The sequence below is a fragment of the Cryptomeria japonica genome, chromosome 5 (assembly GCF_030272615.1).
Source record: "Cryptomeria japonica chromosome 5, Sugi_1.0, whole genome shotgun sequence".
In the NCBI taxonomy this organism is placed as follows: Eukaryota; Viridiplantae; Streptophyta; class Pinopsida; order Cupressales; family Cupressaceae; genus Cryptomeria; species Cryptomeria japonica.
Window position 1 is genome coordinate 724,392,350 of NC_081409.1, and position 16,582 is coordinate 724,408,931.

Here is a 16,582-nt window from a genome sequence, read left to right on the forward strand (position 1 = left end):
ACATGTGTGCATCCATGCACGTTTATTAAATACATGAGAACATTCTTTATACACAAATTACATTAGACAGATAGATGCAATACAACAGTACAAATGCGCATATCATATGCATGTGTCCAGACATGTATATGCATGGGTGCATGTTATTATAGGACAAGTTAAAATTAGTTGTTATAAGCATGTTAGTTTACCTCAACGATCTAGAAACTATTAAATAGAAGGCTGACATAGCTTTGCTTAAAAACATGATTCTCCCCAGGATAAAAACAAGATTCGAAACTACCTTAAGTGGCACGAGCAATTAAAAATACAAAGCATTTTTTCATAGATGGTTCATTGTACAAGCATAAGAATATACATAAGAAAACAATACCTCCCCATCAGATAACAGATAATTATAAAATGCCATGAAGCATAGCATTGTTATTTAAAAAAAGGCTTTACCAGATAGTCTAAAATACTTCATCTACGGTTTCTATGGATACAAGAAATAATGCATTGCCCTTTCACCCTTCAGAAATTCTTACACATTTGATCGTAGAGATTGATTTGACCATGGGAATCAGGACTATAGAGGAATTGACTCGACCATCAAAATTATCCATTCAGAATCAGAGTACCCACAAAATTCACCTCCAAAGAATTTGGAGAAACTTTTGTTTTTTTACTGACATAGAACAACCAAGGCAAAGAATTTTGATTAAAGGCTTTCATTGTTCACAATGTTCCATTCATGTAGGACTGCAAGATGCTACTTTCTCAGAAAATTTTATACAACTAGGTTCCTTGTAAGCTCTAACTCAATATATCCTTTTATGCTAATTCAGATATTCTCTATAAAATGGTGAATGCTTATGAGAAAATCATCCTCAAAACAAAGCTGCATCTTTCAGATGAACAGAGACTGGTGCTCTGAATTAGCCAACTGGCAGAGTTGATTGTGTGAGGCCATGTCTGTAAAAGCATAATTCAATTAGAACTCACTGTTAAGTAAATAGCTTTCATTCTGCAAATAATTCCACTCAAGCAACACTATATTTACTTAAAATGCAAAATTGATGCAGAATTTATTTCAAAATAAGAAAGAGATAATGACTTTAATGTTTACATAAAGATGCTACAACACAGGTAGAAATTGTGTAATGGGATAAGACAAAAGAGATGTTCTAAACAAACAAAGAACATTTGAAATCAAAATTAAAATGGACTGAATTTCATTCCTGAATTAACCAAAGACAAATCTTGTTATGTTTCACATGGCACTCCAAAACCATAAACGCCCTGTTTAAAGCTGGTCTTGCTTACCTTTGATAAATCATATGGGTTGTTAAAGAAAAATACAACACAGAACATTAGTAATCCTGGTCCAACAGGCATAACTGAGTTTGCATTACCCCAATGAAGATCTGGGTAAAATTTAAATACCGGTAACCACTGAACAAGCTCCTATCACATTAATGCAGCAAAGAAGGGCACGCTATGCATGCCCAAGGACAAGGTCCTATTGTGTCCAGTAGACCAAAGAACCTGGACCTTCATTGACCAATCAAAAAAATAGTAAGACTACTATTCACAACATGTTGTCAAAGGTAAAAATTCTCAAATAGCATCCAGTGGAACATAACCAAGAATATGGCATTACGGCAAGGGAGAGATAAGATTCAACAGCTTGCATGCTTTGCATACTGTTTGGGAAAAATATCGACCTAAGATTTCTTTATTTCTCTAAATTTCTAGCTATCTTTGACAAATCACATAGCTTCACAAAGCAAAGCACAACACGCTTTAGTAGTAATCCCCATTTTGTTACAAGTAAAACCTCCAATATGATCCTGCACAACAGACCTAAACATGGTGTTACATTAGGTGAGATAATACCCATCACCTGTTTGGATGGTGTGCTGGGAAAATCTCAACCTAGCGTCAACATTTCCTTATTTCTTCTCTATTACTCTCACCCAAAAGGCAAAAACCATTAAAAGAGTGTTTAGTAGAAATTGAGTGAAACTAATGCAGTAAAATTACCTAAGAGATGTTCACATCCCTTTCCTCCAAATTAATCAGTGAAATAAACAACCACCATACTGATAAAGATTTCCCTTTAATTATTATATGAAAAATATCACCAAAGAAATGAAATGCTGACTTGCATAGCACTCTCAATCTCACAATATTGCTGACAACTACAAACCGTGACAGGAAACTACCGAGACATGCTTATTTGGGAGCTGCCAAAATTTGCCCAATGGGAATTCTACTACTGTTTAGAATAACCCCAAGCACACATCACCCCTCTGCTCACCATTACAGCGGACTCAAACGTACAAAACTTCTAAAATGAAAAGCTTATTTGTTCCCTTTCAAATTAACAAATTTTCAGTGGAAAAATTTTGCAGGGGCATATATTCTGGCCAAAACTTAAATTAACTTGATAACAGTTTCTGCTGTCTAGTTCAGTCTCTGAATTAAGCATGGGACCAGAAGCCAGGAAAACATTCAATGGAGTTTACCGACAGACTTGTCAGCAAATATAATTAAGTTATTGGTTGTAGTTTGTGCTTTAACGTTCAGCAGGCCCTCCACATACGAAAAAGCTTTGCAAATATGGAGATAAGCATAATGTACCCTAGAAATTCATGGTAATGTGTTAACATAACTTAACAGTCATGTAGATTGTATAATCTGAGCATCCTCTTGCTTCATAGTCACTATCTTTCTAAAATCTCTTTTACCGAGTTTCCACTCTTAGAATGATTGCACAACCAAGACAAGTGCATCCAAAAAGCCACAGCCCAAAAAGAAACTACCAGTAAGATTAATATCCACATAGACCCCAAACAATCAATATCTTGAAAAAATAAAAAAGATATGTCAAACAGCCTAAAAAATGGATACAAATGAGAACAGATGCCCAAACAAGTCGATGCCCATGTGTGCAAGAAAATGTATGATCCTGTGCTTGCCAAAGCATGTGGCCGAGAGAGTGTAAATACCCTTTAAGAATGAAAGATGAATCGAGGAAAAGATGAAAGCTCACTTTGCTCTCACGGAATCACCAAATGTAGCTCAACAAACAAGAAATCAATCCCTGCAAGCCCAAATTAATCGCCAAAGGTTGCAGCTCAGAGTTTCCCAATCAATACAACTTCAAAAAACACATTGCTAAGAGCAAAGGAAATTATCTGCCACAAATCATAGGGCAATAATCTCTGAATATTGACCACATTGCCAAAGGCAAAAAAATTGTTGTGACAGCTCAGCCTATGGCTTCAAATTTGGAAAAAGATAATAATAGCCTCCTTTAAATTAGCAAGATCAATAGACAGCTTAAGAAATAGGTCACAACATATCCATATATTAGTGATTATATTGCATATAGCAATATTAATGTCTTATCTGCACAAGATATGACTTTGATGTAACATCTCTAGCATCCCTTATCATTATTGTTGCAACCTGCCCCCAGTGCATAAACATTTAAAAATCAAAACACATAATTTCCCCGTGACTGTATACACACAATCCTCCTGTAGCTGAAGTGCACAATCACTATCACCCTTCTATAGTTCTAAGTACTTTAATTTAATCCTACAGCAACCTATAAAAGTCCTATGGCAATTTATGAACACTTGTAGCATGGCTACAAGTCAAAAACACATAGTAGACCCTGCTAACTTCATGTAGCTCCTCATAAGAAGCAAGTTGATAGAAGCTACAAACAGCAAACACACCAAAATGAAGGCAAAAAATTGAAAACAATAGCCTGTAGCTATTTTTGGTGATGTGAAATTGCACGTGGAACCAAATGCTCCTGCATCTATTACAAGTGACTCTAAGACCATGATTATTAAGTCATTGTGAAGTAAAAGTTGGATCTATGAAAACTTATAATAGTTATTATTGTTAATAGTTATATTTGTCTTTACAAAAGGCTATTAACTAAGTTACCAAATCAGAATCGTGTAGCGATACAGATACGTGGCTATAGGATGAAAATACGGCAAGAAAATTAAGAGGTAGTATTCATTTCAAACTCATCAATACAAAAAACGTACCAAATTTATCAAAAACAAAACTATTTGCAACCTAAAGATGAGAATTAAGTTTAGAAAACCACAAACCATGCATATACTCAACAAAACTACCATAAATATTACAAATTTGAATTACAATACACTAATTAGATATCAATTTGTCAAACTTAAATATCATGATAGCTATTCATAGTTTCTCAAGCTGGAGATAAGATTTGTCAATTTATTTATAAGCTGGAGATAAGATTTTTGCAGCATTCGAAACGAAAATATTGGTTGAGTTAAATGTGATTTAATGGCATATCCAAAATCTAATTTGATTCTAAGAATGGATTTCATATGATTTGACCAGCTTGTTGTCTGGGTAAGTTTATTGGGCAAGAGATTTGACTACCGCCTACTAACCAATACAGTTTAACAGCAATCTACCGCAGTTTAAAAGCGTGAAACAGGTTTCTGGCTGAAACCTCACACAATAAGTAGCCTATCAGCTAATTAAAGGTTAATCCAATTTCACCAGTAGCGTGACAGTGAAAGATGCTAGGGGATATCCATGACATGATACAGGCATGACTTAGTCAACCATCACCAAAAACATGTAGGTGATGGATGCTAGGAGCTATCATATTTAGGGTATAGTCAACTATCATCAACATTATGGAACTGACAGATGCTAAAAGCTACCCATGGTATCATAGGGCTTAATCAACTTTCACCATTACTATGTAGGCAATAAATGCCACGATCTACCCCATTCATATTGGACCAACTTTTGCCAATGCAATGGAAGCAACAAATATCAAGATCCACCTACTTGAAAGGTTCAACAGGTTGTGGAAATCCTGTTAATAGCCTTATGTGATGTGAAGCAAAAGATATCAAGATCCAACTACTTGAAAGGTTCAACAAGTTGCAGAAATCATATCAATAGCCTTGTGTGATGTGTGCTTATACTTGCACATTATTTGATGATGATAACAAATCACATGAGACGCTTGCCCATCATCACAACTAGTGCAGAGAATTGAAAAAGGATAGAAAACATAATGTAGCGTGTGATACACTAACATTCCTTTTCTAACTAGAATGCACTAAATGAGTAAGTCTTACAAAGTCAAGTGATGAAAAGATGCAATATTATCACATCAACTTCCAATTGATAGTTGATCACTATGCATGTAAGTCAATCACTATGTACTTGAGTAAAAAGGCCCCACAGGTTGAGCATATCCATAGGCTTATGCCCTTACCAATGACGACATCAAGTACCATGGGATGCTTGTTTGCCATCACAAATGGTGGTAAATTGAGAAAAAAGGATGGGATACATCAGCATTCCTCTTTCCAATTGGGATGTATTTAAGGGCTTATGTTTTAGTGAACCAGATAAAGGGGAAAATGCTTACAATGAGATCACAACCATTTCCATTTGTTTAACAAATTCCCATGTTAACATGTGATGTTTGAGTTGTTTGCATTATGTATATGTGATGCATGCAAGGGTTATCACATTATGTTTTCTTTGTTGTCTCTACTACTTTCAATCTAGTTGCCATTGCTTTTAACATTTTTGTCATATGAAAGTTTCTTCACTTCAACTCTTTGTAGTCACGTTATTGTCACATCTGCAAAAAAAATTTAAAACTTTCCAAGACCAACTCTTTCAAACACTTGAACAAAATTAGCAACCTAACTAGCTCTAATACCACTTGATTCATTGGGCATCCAATCCAAGCAACTTCGCAAAGTAACTAATTCACAAATACAACAAGATAATACTCAAAATTCACATTACAATTTCTCCTAGGCAATCAACCTAGCAATAGGGTAGTACAAATACTTAGACTCTTCTCCCAACTTCTGTAATTGGTCACCACACTCCCATGATCACCAACAGAAGATATTTTTTTATATCCTTTACCCACAACTCCCTCTATTGCCTAAACCTATTACTTCTCCTCGTACACATTTTGATTTTATAGAAAACACTTAACTAACATGGACAAGGCATTACCAACTATGTTACCCCAAGTTTCCTAGACAGGGGGACGGCAAAGGGGACAGCTATATAAAATATAGGGAAAATTTAAAATATATAGAGAAATTCTAAATGTTCATATGAAAACATGGATAAAGCATGCATATATACATTATATTCATATGAAAACATGGATAAAGCATGCATATATACATTATATTCATATGAAAACATGGATAAAGCAACTATATGTACATTATAGAGCCTTAAAATACCACATTTATGTTCAGAATTGGAAAAAATTGTTTTTTATTGCCCGTATCGCATCGCATATCCTTCCCTTTTAAATATATGAATATCATATGGTAAGAGATGAAATATTTGTATTGTTCCCTTTTAAAGTTTTAAATTTATCATATAGTCAAACATGAAATATGGCAAGGATATTATGAATTATCATCATTGCCTTTTAAATTTTTAATAATGTTGTTATATGGAGCCTAATCAGACTCGAAGGTTATATTTTCCCCACTTTTATCGACGCAGTTTCCCCCCAAATTATTCAACAGGGTTTTGGGGGCAGCGCACCCAAGACGGGGTCAAGGAGCAATGCCCCTTGCAGGGTCTAGAGGCAGCACCCCTAGCGTTCTCCTTGTCATGGTACAAGGCGGGGTCGAGTGGCAGCGCCCCTGATGTGCTCCTTGTCGTGGTACAGGGCGGGATCGAGGGGCAGTGCCCCTGAAAGCTCAAACGACTTTTATTATTTTATTTGCATTTAATTGATATTTTCTGCATGCAATTCCTAACAAATAATTGGAATGATTTTGGGCAAATAATTTGGGGCCCACATTAGGAAAATATGACATTTTTTTTATTTTTTTTATTTTTTTACTACCCCTAGCTATGGGGGACGTTCGGCCGCCCTCGAGACAGATTGGGGACGTCCCAACCGTCCCCAGAACATACAGACGTCCCCTCCAAAATTCCAGCAATTTGGGGATGGGGGGAAGCATCCCTTGGTCGTCCCCAAGTCCCCGAAATGTCCCCGAGACTGGGATGGGGGTTGTCAAGTCGGGGATGCGTCCCCAGGTTTCCTTGATTACCAACCTTAAAGGCACAATTATGATCACAATTGTGATCATTCATGGGAAAGTAACATAAGACCCCATCAAATAATTGCAACAACAATTTAAAAAATAGAAATAAAAATAAGGTTAAATCCTAGAAACAAATGGGTAAATGGTAACCACTGATCACTATAGGTGGGTGATAACCATCCACATCTACACTAAAAACAAGCACCCAATAAAGGAGAAGACTGCCATCATAGAAAGATTCAACCCACAACCAACAATAGGAGGTAAGCGTCAATTAGAAAAACTACAACAAATGATAATATGCATGATCTATCTATACTAGTATTGCCCAACATAGCCATGTGGACAGCAACGACAAAACATTCAATATCAATCAAGAAGTAAAAATGAAACATTGAACAAGAAGCAAAAACCACATCCTAAATTTGCTCATAACAAAATCGACCCAACAATAAAAAGAGAGAAAGAAAAAATGAAGCTACAAATACACAAAAATCAAAATAAAAGCCAAAATGGTTGCAAGTTTGTAGGTGACCCAAATGCTCCTACATCATACATTTGATATTTTCATCATCAAACTGAATATGTCAAGATCGGATCAAATACAAAAAACTGCATGCTATCAAAAATGTCATCATTATTCCCATAATTATTGGGGTTCAACATCATCAAGGTTCTCTAGAGTCAAGCTAATGGGAATGAGTAAAACTACCAACCACATCTAAAAATCATGAGGAAATACCAATCGATTCACCTATCATGTCAAAATATAAACAATGCAATTGAAATTTCCCCCGACAACTAGAAGTGAAATGACTACCATCAAGTAAGAAGTCAAAATAAAACACCTAATAGAAAGAAAAGACTACATCCTAAGCAATGGACCCCACACATGACAAAAAAATTGACCCAACAAAAAAAAATGAACCTATAAACAAAAATCAAATAAATGCCAAAATTGATAGTAGGATTGCAAGCATCCCGATTGCTCTTGCTTCATACATCATTATTTTCATCATCAAAACAAATGCATCAAGATTGGAACAAATAGATAGAAAGTTAGAAACACATGCTATCAAAAAGTGGCATCACTACTCACATGATAATGGAGTTGCACCGTATCAAAAGATTCTTTGGAGAGCCAAGATAGTTGGATCAAGTAGAATCACCAACTAAAATCAAAACCGAATGTAAGAAACAACAAAGGATCCTCATATTGTGTCAAAATTCTAAACAATGGAATTGAAATGTACTAATTCAGTTAAAATACATAAATATCACTTGTTATTCCCTTCACCAATGATGATGATACCATGACTAATTATCTTACAATAATTAAATAAATGAAAAATTATTATAAAATGAATTTACTCTAATAATTAGTATGTTTTATTGTTCTTTAAAAAAGACAAATAGCTAAAAGTAACTCACATTTATATCCAGATCAAAAAGTAAAATAAATTAAATTAGATATAATTCAAAAATATATGTACATTATATAAATAAAATCAATAATTTAAAAAATGAAGCTAATAAAATCAAATAATCAATAATTTAAGAGAGATTAAAAATGTTAATAATAAAAGAACAATAAATGTTTTACAAAATGAGAAAACAATTCAAAATAAAAAATATCCCCTCAAATTTCATGTCAAAAATATTGGAAAAAACGGTGTGAATGCACTCCAAACTCTATGGAATGGATTCCAAGCTCTCTAGATTGAATTTGCATCTCATAGAACTTTAAGTGCATGTACACCATACCATTCAATATTTTCAACATAAAATTTGTGCAACTTTAGTGACTCTTTTATCACATCCATCAAGTTTTAAAAAAAAAAAAAATACAAGCGAGCAAAGGACACAATGAGAAAATGACAAAGATAAGCACATGATAGGGAGCAAGGAAAACACATGGCAACTAGGTCGCCAAATCTAGACATATCCATGGCAACTCGGTCACCAAATTTGTGCAACTTTAGTGACTCTTTTATCACATCCATCAAGTTTTTAAAAAACACATACAAATACAAGCGAGCAAAGGACACAATGAGAAAATGACAAACATAAGCACATAATAGGGAGCAAGGAAAACACATGGCAAAAACTCCAAATTTGCCCTAATTTGGGGTACAAGTGAGTATAATATCTAAACTATATCCATATCGTACCATACCATGTTCATACCAAGTACATTAGCATGCACACCAAGGGAGGGACGCCTAGCATATCCAATTACTTTAACACATGTTGTAACATCCCCAAATAGGGATAATGGAAAAACCACAATATCTCCAAAAAAATGCAATAGAAAGTTCTGAAATATAATTTGCAAATAAATAAACCTTCTACATACTCGAATCTATGGTGAAAATATTTTTTTGATTTCTTTTATGACTTCATAGAAATTTCTGAATAATTCTGAAATTAAAAAGTTATTTTTAAAAAAGAAAACTAAAACTTCCCAGAAATTTCATAAGCAACTCAAATTTTTTTATTTTATTTTTTTGAGATGAACATAGACAACAATATACAGGTTTATGCCCAAATACCTCAAAAAACACCTTCAAAACCCTAGCCATCCTTGCCAAAAATACTTGTCCTTGTTGATGTTAGCTTGAAGGATGCTTTGGAACATTCAAGAATATTGTTGTAGGTTGTCCAAATCTGATTCTGATATCTCTAAATCACACCTCCAAAATGGCCTCCAAAAATTGATAAGAACAAGCAGCTCTAGAAATGATGAGCTCCATGGAAACCCTAACATGTTATATAATGACTCCCAAAAGAATGATCTAATCTCGGCCATAGATTCATTGCAAGCCCAATCCAATGCTCAAAAATGAGCCAATAGGCTCCTTATTTTTCAATACCCCCTTTGTCCCTTTTTGCACATGTTTAATAAAAATCACTGAAAAGTACCTATCTATGTCAGTATAGTCAAAAAGAGAAATAATAATTCTTTACACTAAGATTCACTTAAGTTGCATAAAAAAACATGCCCACAACTTAAAATTACTTAAGTTGCATAAAAAGACGAGCAGCTTAAGAATAGGATAGAGAGCAAGCCAAAGACTCAAACACTTACCCACTGATGCTCTAAGTCCTCTTCCTCTTGGTTAATCCAAGGAAAGAACACCCAATGCATAGTTAAGCCCCATGGAGTTGGGGACATTACACAAGCACCCTCACACAAGTTTATAACAATACTTTACACAAAATGCACAAAATTAAATGTTAATGATAATTGACAAAACAAAGAAAATTCACAATTTAAAGAATATCAAAGTACCTACTAACATTATACAATTAAAGGGTACAACACCTAAAGGCGTTAGCAAAGTTACTTTTGTAAACTCCACCTACCCAAACTTTGTCCAAAGCTTGCTAGTATCCCAATTACTGTTCCTTTTTTTTTATTGTTTGCATATTAATAAGCAAGGCAACTGAAGCATGTTTAATAGATTTTAAGTAAGACGAATCGTCAACAAATCCAATTCATGCAAATACATGGTGTAGTTGTCAATCAAGACAATGGGTGTTCCATATCCTTGACACAAAGAACATTGAAGCCAAAATTTCACTACAAAAGTCAAATTCCAAGAGGCCCAAATCCTCAACACAATTTATACAAGTCTAAAAAATAAACAAATCCAATCTTATAGCTTCACATCTACCAAGCTTGTAAATAGTCTTGATTGATTGCATTTCCATCTCCCTCAATCATAAACCCTCCTTTCTTCATTGGTACCTCCATTAACATAAACCTGTCCACTTTTACAGTTTTCCTTATCTGAGGGAAAAAAAAAAGCATCGACTATAAAGTTAATGATTGAAGAAAGACATAAAGTCATCCCCCTCGCAACCCTCATAAATTGGGAATGTCCAAGGAACATCCCCCAAATTGGGAGAGACTTCATGGAAGTCCTAAAACTCTAAAAAAAAAAAGAGGTACAAGGTGGGGATGTCTCGTTCCAAGGTCACACTCAATCCTTGAACCTTGTAAAAACCTAGAGTATGTCCCCTAGAAGCACTACTTAAAAATTTAAATTATGTTGATGCCTACAAGTTCAAAAGTACAATGGGCAAGAATAGCACTAAAGGGGGTACTCATGGAACTCACATCTAAGAAATTAATGGTATTCTACTTAATTGAAACATAAACCCTACAAAAAGAGGAAAACTAAAAGAGTAGATGCTAACATCATGTAGAAGCCCATAAAATTGAATAAAGACAAGATGTTCTCCCATATAAGAGAAACAACATAATGTAGTGGAGAAAAATTCCCTAGCCCTCAAGAATATTAAAGGTGTTTGAAATGTTATCAATTGCACCAAAAGTGACCTTGATCAAAAGAAAGAATTGAATTTATTTTACAATTTTGCATTTTGAGGGCATTGTGATTAGTTTGAAAAGACAAATTGATAGTTTGATCCCCTTAAATAGTGCTATGAGAAGTCAAGTACCTACAAAAAAAAATCATCAAAATGAAATGAGAAACTAAATTTTTGGACAAGGTGACATCAATTGGAGGATTCCAATGATTAGAATCCTACATAATTTCATAAAAATTCTAGCTAGCTAGACTAACTCTTTGATAGCATCAAGAAAGAAAGATTGAGGCAATCGACTTAACCCTTCTTGCAATATGATACATCCATTTGTCACTGACTTATGTAAAACATGCAATTAGATATAAAAATTCTCTTTTATACAAATCCTTTGTTAATTTTTCTTAAGACTGATCATAATTTTGGCAATAAAAAGAAAGATAGCTCAAAAACCACACTGCAGCAATCCACAACGATTTCCTGCATAACAATTAAACATATATCATATACAAACTTTAAAGAACATAACAAAATCACAATAAGGTGAGAATATTCTCACAGCAGAGCAATAGGAAATATTATTAACATAAACAAAAAAACAGTAGCACGCCTTAATAAAATGACCTACAATCTCAAGGCACAGCAACAAGCCATGTTTACTAAACTCGTTTTGAAAATTTATCAAAAATCAACACACAATCCTCATAAAACCATTTAACAACCTAAGTGCCAATTATTGCAATCAATATTACGAATGATTTAATAAATAAATATAAAAGGACAAAACCACAAAACAATAAAGTCATTATCAGTTATATGGAATGATAACTGATAAAACATACTTTAAAGAGAAAAATATATTAATAATTAAAAATATTAACCACACCACAATACAGCAATTCACAAGTCAGATGGTGTGAGTTCAAGTGATGAACAAAACTAAGATTCCAAAGGAGCACACCAGGTTCAAACTTAACTAGGCATGATAAATGTGTTGGCATTGGGTACACCAACATACTCCAAAGTGCAATGTCTCCAAAACTAGAAAGTTTCACCAATTTGAAAATAAAGAGATAAACCAATTGCAAACCCTAAAATAAGTATTAAATGCAAAGAAATGGCAAGTATCAAACAAGCTCAAATTAAATTACAAAAAAGCAATTGTTTCCTTATTCATTCTTGTCCCATCTTCTAAATTCAAAAAACAGTTCATTAATGTCCCACATATCATAATGTATAAAGAGCTTTTTTAAGTTTCTGTAATCTTTAATTAGTAGAAAATTCGAAAAAGCATCTGAACAATACCAGCTCCCTAATCGAAAATGATGATAGATGTCACAATGCGATTAGAATTATCAATGGTCAATTTAGGATTGCAGGTTTTACCAGAGGCATTTGTATGTAAACTAATAGTAATCCATAAGATCACAGAGTCATATCTGTAATCTGATTTAAAAAGAAAGCTTCCATTTAACTCCAGAAGACAGCCCAAATGTTATCCTGCACTAATTTACCACAAACTTAACCAAACAGCAAAAACCCAAACCATAAAATTTTGGACATAAGGTTCGAAAGAATGATCTCCAGTAGCAAATTATAAATGAAAACAAATGACAAAGCATAGAACAACCTCAAATTATATTGCCAAAGAAGGTGCTTATTTCTTATCCATCCTTGACCCATCCTCTAAAGTAAAACAAAATAAAAAAGTTAGTTAATGTCCCACATATCGTAATCTAATAAAGAGCTTTCTAAGGTTTCTGGAGTCTGTAATTAGTACAGAAAAACATTTGAACAAAAACAGTGATCACTAATTGAATACGGTGATAGAACAAGCAGTGTGCTTAGAAGCCTCCATGAGTTTTTTAGGCTTGCAGGCTTTTACCAAAGGAATTTTTATGTAAGATAATGACAATCCATAAAATTACAGAGCTATAGCTGTAGTCTCACGTAAAATGCAGATTTCATTTAACTCCAGTAAACAGACCGAGAGTTAACCTACGCTGATTTACCACAACCTTGACAAAACAACGAAATCCGAGACTATAATTGTTGCATACAAGGTTGGAGAGAATGAGCTCATGTAGCAAGATCAGCGGGTATTCATAATAAAGGCACGTCGATATTCAAATACCCAGGGATTAACATATTAATACGCATAAAACATTTTAGCATTAAACTGGGTAAACAAACCCATCCAATTCAGGGTGTGCTACACCCACACACCAGGCATAGAACTACCCAGAGAACGAGTGAAATGTTTTCCTGAGAGATATTTAAAACCCTAACACAATTCTAGTATGCAGAAAATGATAAACGCCAATGCACGGTAGACGACGACATTCAATTTTAGATGCAGCATACACAAATACGAGACAAACCCTCCGACAAGGAAATTTTAATTTATTTAATATTAAAAAAGCACGCATAACTTACCAAAATTGTCGCCAAAATTGGTACAAATTTCTGCCATAATAGCACCTGCACTCTCTGCAACACCAATAATTTCCACAAACTGCGACAAAGATAATGCAGGAGGCGCTTGTTTCACGGATATTTGATGGCCATCTGAAGTCTGGCCCATTAGAACCCCTCCTTCGCTTCTTACAACCCTGACTACGCACCTTACTCTCCTCCCAATGTACCTCCTGATGACTTCTCCATTCACAATTACAGCAGGATTTGATGTATCCATTTTTTTAGAACTAAAAACCCTAGTAGTTGACTTTCTTTTCAGCTAAGGCCTTGTCTCTTTGGCTAACAGCTTTTATGGACTTGCCAATGGCTGCCGAATTTGGCCAGGATGTATTTGAATGAGTATTTGGAGACTTTTAGATGTATTTGTGCGCCCAAAATTTTGGCATTTTGGCATTGTGCTGAACGCGGGAGCGGACGCGAGGAAATTGTTAAATCGGATTTAATTTATTTAGCAACCGGTGGGAAATGTTAGATTTTGGCGGGTTTATATTTCGAAGGGAAAGTAGGTAAACGTCCCTCCTAAGATGGTATAATGTTCAATGTATGAAATGTGTAGGACCCACCTAAATGAATGTGGTGAGATGTAAGCTTTAGAACTCAATGCTTCATGTTGATGTTTTTCTTGCTACCCTCAGTTTTAAGAAGTGAAACAACACTTAGGCATGTGGATCAAATCAATTTAAAGTCAAGTGATAGTCGTATGAGCATCATCTAGATGCAATGAGTGTTAAATAGACCATTCATTCTCATGAGTGATGGGTTCTTGTGAACCACTACTCGTGAAACATGGGTCAATGAGTTTGACTCAAAAACTACATAGTTGAACTCTGATAGCAATATCACAGTCTTATGAGTAGACAAACACAGGAGAAACTTCCAATTTAACAAGACATGAGCTTATCTTTCACATTTCGAGCTCGGCAAGGTCTAAGAGGGTATTCTTATTAGGGTCTTTAAGAATGATCTATCTCAATGATATTTGCTATTGCAAGTTTAAACTAAGTCCATATGGCACAACACATGTCCAATTTGTTGTTATTAATTCAAATTGTGCTAATTTAGAACAAAATTGGAGTTGCATACCCTATATATGTAGTTATTAACACATTCACATGTGTATAATCAAAGGATTTAATGTTCAGCATGTGCAAGAATGATCCTTTGTACCTTTACAAGTATTGTAAACCAATAATTTATTGGAACAACTTCTTGTTGGAAATGTGTGTTGCTTTGGTTGTCATTGATGTCAAACTTGTTGTTTCGGATAGACGTTGATCCGGAAGTCTATGGTGTGCACAAAGATATTACTGTGTTGGTGTTGAAGTTATTCTATTTATTGTTCTGGAAGTGTTCGGGTCCGAAAATTGTTATTGATGTTGTTTGGTGTTGTTATCTTCATTGACTAAATTTTGGCATTATGGATATGAGAGTTTTGTGGTCCGGAAATATCTTTGTGTTCTCCAGATGGTGTGGCATGTTTCTTAGCCAGATGTGATATTCTGTGTTAATCCTATCCTTTGGTCCGGATATGATTTGTGGGAAGTAATTCAATGTGATATGGGTCTCACTAAAGCGTGTGGAGATGCGGATAAGGGTAATTTGCATTGGAGAATATGGTTTGGCCCATTGATTGTCTACATAGGCACGTTACACTATGGGTAACATTTTGGTGTTTGTGAAAAAACGAATTGTGCCTAGGAAGATGTGTTTTGGTCCCCTTCTGTTGGAGTGGATCAACATGTGTGTTTTTGGTCCGGAAAATTTATTTGTGCTTTTGGCTGACTTTGTTCAAGCCTTGATGATCTATCTAGAATGTGTGTAATTGAGTCGTGGCATAGCAAAGAGTGTGATGTGGAGGTAGTCAGCAAAATTCAATGAAAATCAAACAGGACAAGTTGTGTTTGAATGATATGCAAGCTATTTGAGATTGTGGTAGAAATATGAGATAGTGTGTTGACAGATGAAGTCTGAATTGTATGTGTTGATGTTGGTCGATTGATGTAGAGTTCAAGGATAGCTTCATAATCAAGAGATCCTTCTTTTCAAATCAATTTTTTGTATCTTGCCCTGTTGTAGTTAGCATCAGGTTTGCAAGTCATTTATGTATCTTGCCCCAAGAGCAGTTAACCTTGGTTAGCAAGTCCGAAACTATAAGCTCTTTCATTGTAATTTGATATGCATAGTGGATATATTTTGTGAGTTGATGCTCCCTGTGGTTTTTCCCAGTTAGGGTTTTCCACGTACAAATCTTTGGTGTTGATGTGTTGATCATGTGTTGTTGTTTAATTGATTAAGTGTTGTGAGTTACTGCATTAATTTTGATTTGGACTTATTCACCCCCTCTCAGTCCTACCTTGGGTTCACCACTTGTCTTAATTATAGTTAAGCAAAGGGGTGATGAATTTGTAAGAATTTAAACTTATCCTGGACACATTTTAGCTACAAGAAGATAAATAAACATTGCATAACTGATACTCTCTAAAGATGTTTTTTATATGCAAATTTGAGGTGCTAAAATAGATGTAATTTACCCAAGGTCAATGCCCAACCCTACCAAGATAGTGTCGACCCATCACAAATACAACAATAGCATAATAACTCGAATTTGGATGATTTTAAATTTCAAGCTTCAACCTTACTAAAGCTTTAGAACATCATTTGTC

General features: G+C 34.6%; 1 protein-coding gene across 1 annotated transcript; it reads right to left on the reverse strand.

Annotated features, from left to right (window-relative positions):
• Nucleotides 1-301: 301 nt before the first annotated feature.
• On the reverse strand, nt 302-14,342 carry LOC131032850 (replication protein A 14 kDa subunit). Its single transcript, XM_057963928.2, has 2 exons — nt 13,878-14,342; nt 302-954 (listed from the first exon to the last, which is right to left on the reverse strand). The coding sequence occupies exons 1-2, from the start codon at nt 14,134-14,136 to the stop codon at nt 890-892; spliced, it is 324 nt and encodes a 107-aa protein (XP_057819911.1). The 5' UTR covers nt 14,137-14,342; the 3' UTR covers nt 302-889.
• Nucleotides 14,343-16,582: the final 2,240 nt, after the last annotated feature.

Excerpts from the sequence above, each read along its gene's own strand:
- LOC131032850 (XM_057963928.2), bottom strand. The coding sequence starts at position 14,136 with ATGGATACATCAAATCCTGCTGTAATTGTGAATGGAGAAGTCATCAGG. Across the intron at positions 955-13,877 it reads CAATTTTGGCGACAATTTTG|ACATGGCCTCACACAATCAA; the intron begins GTAAGTTATGCG and ends ATGCTTTTACAG.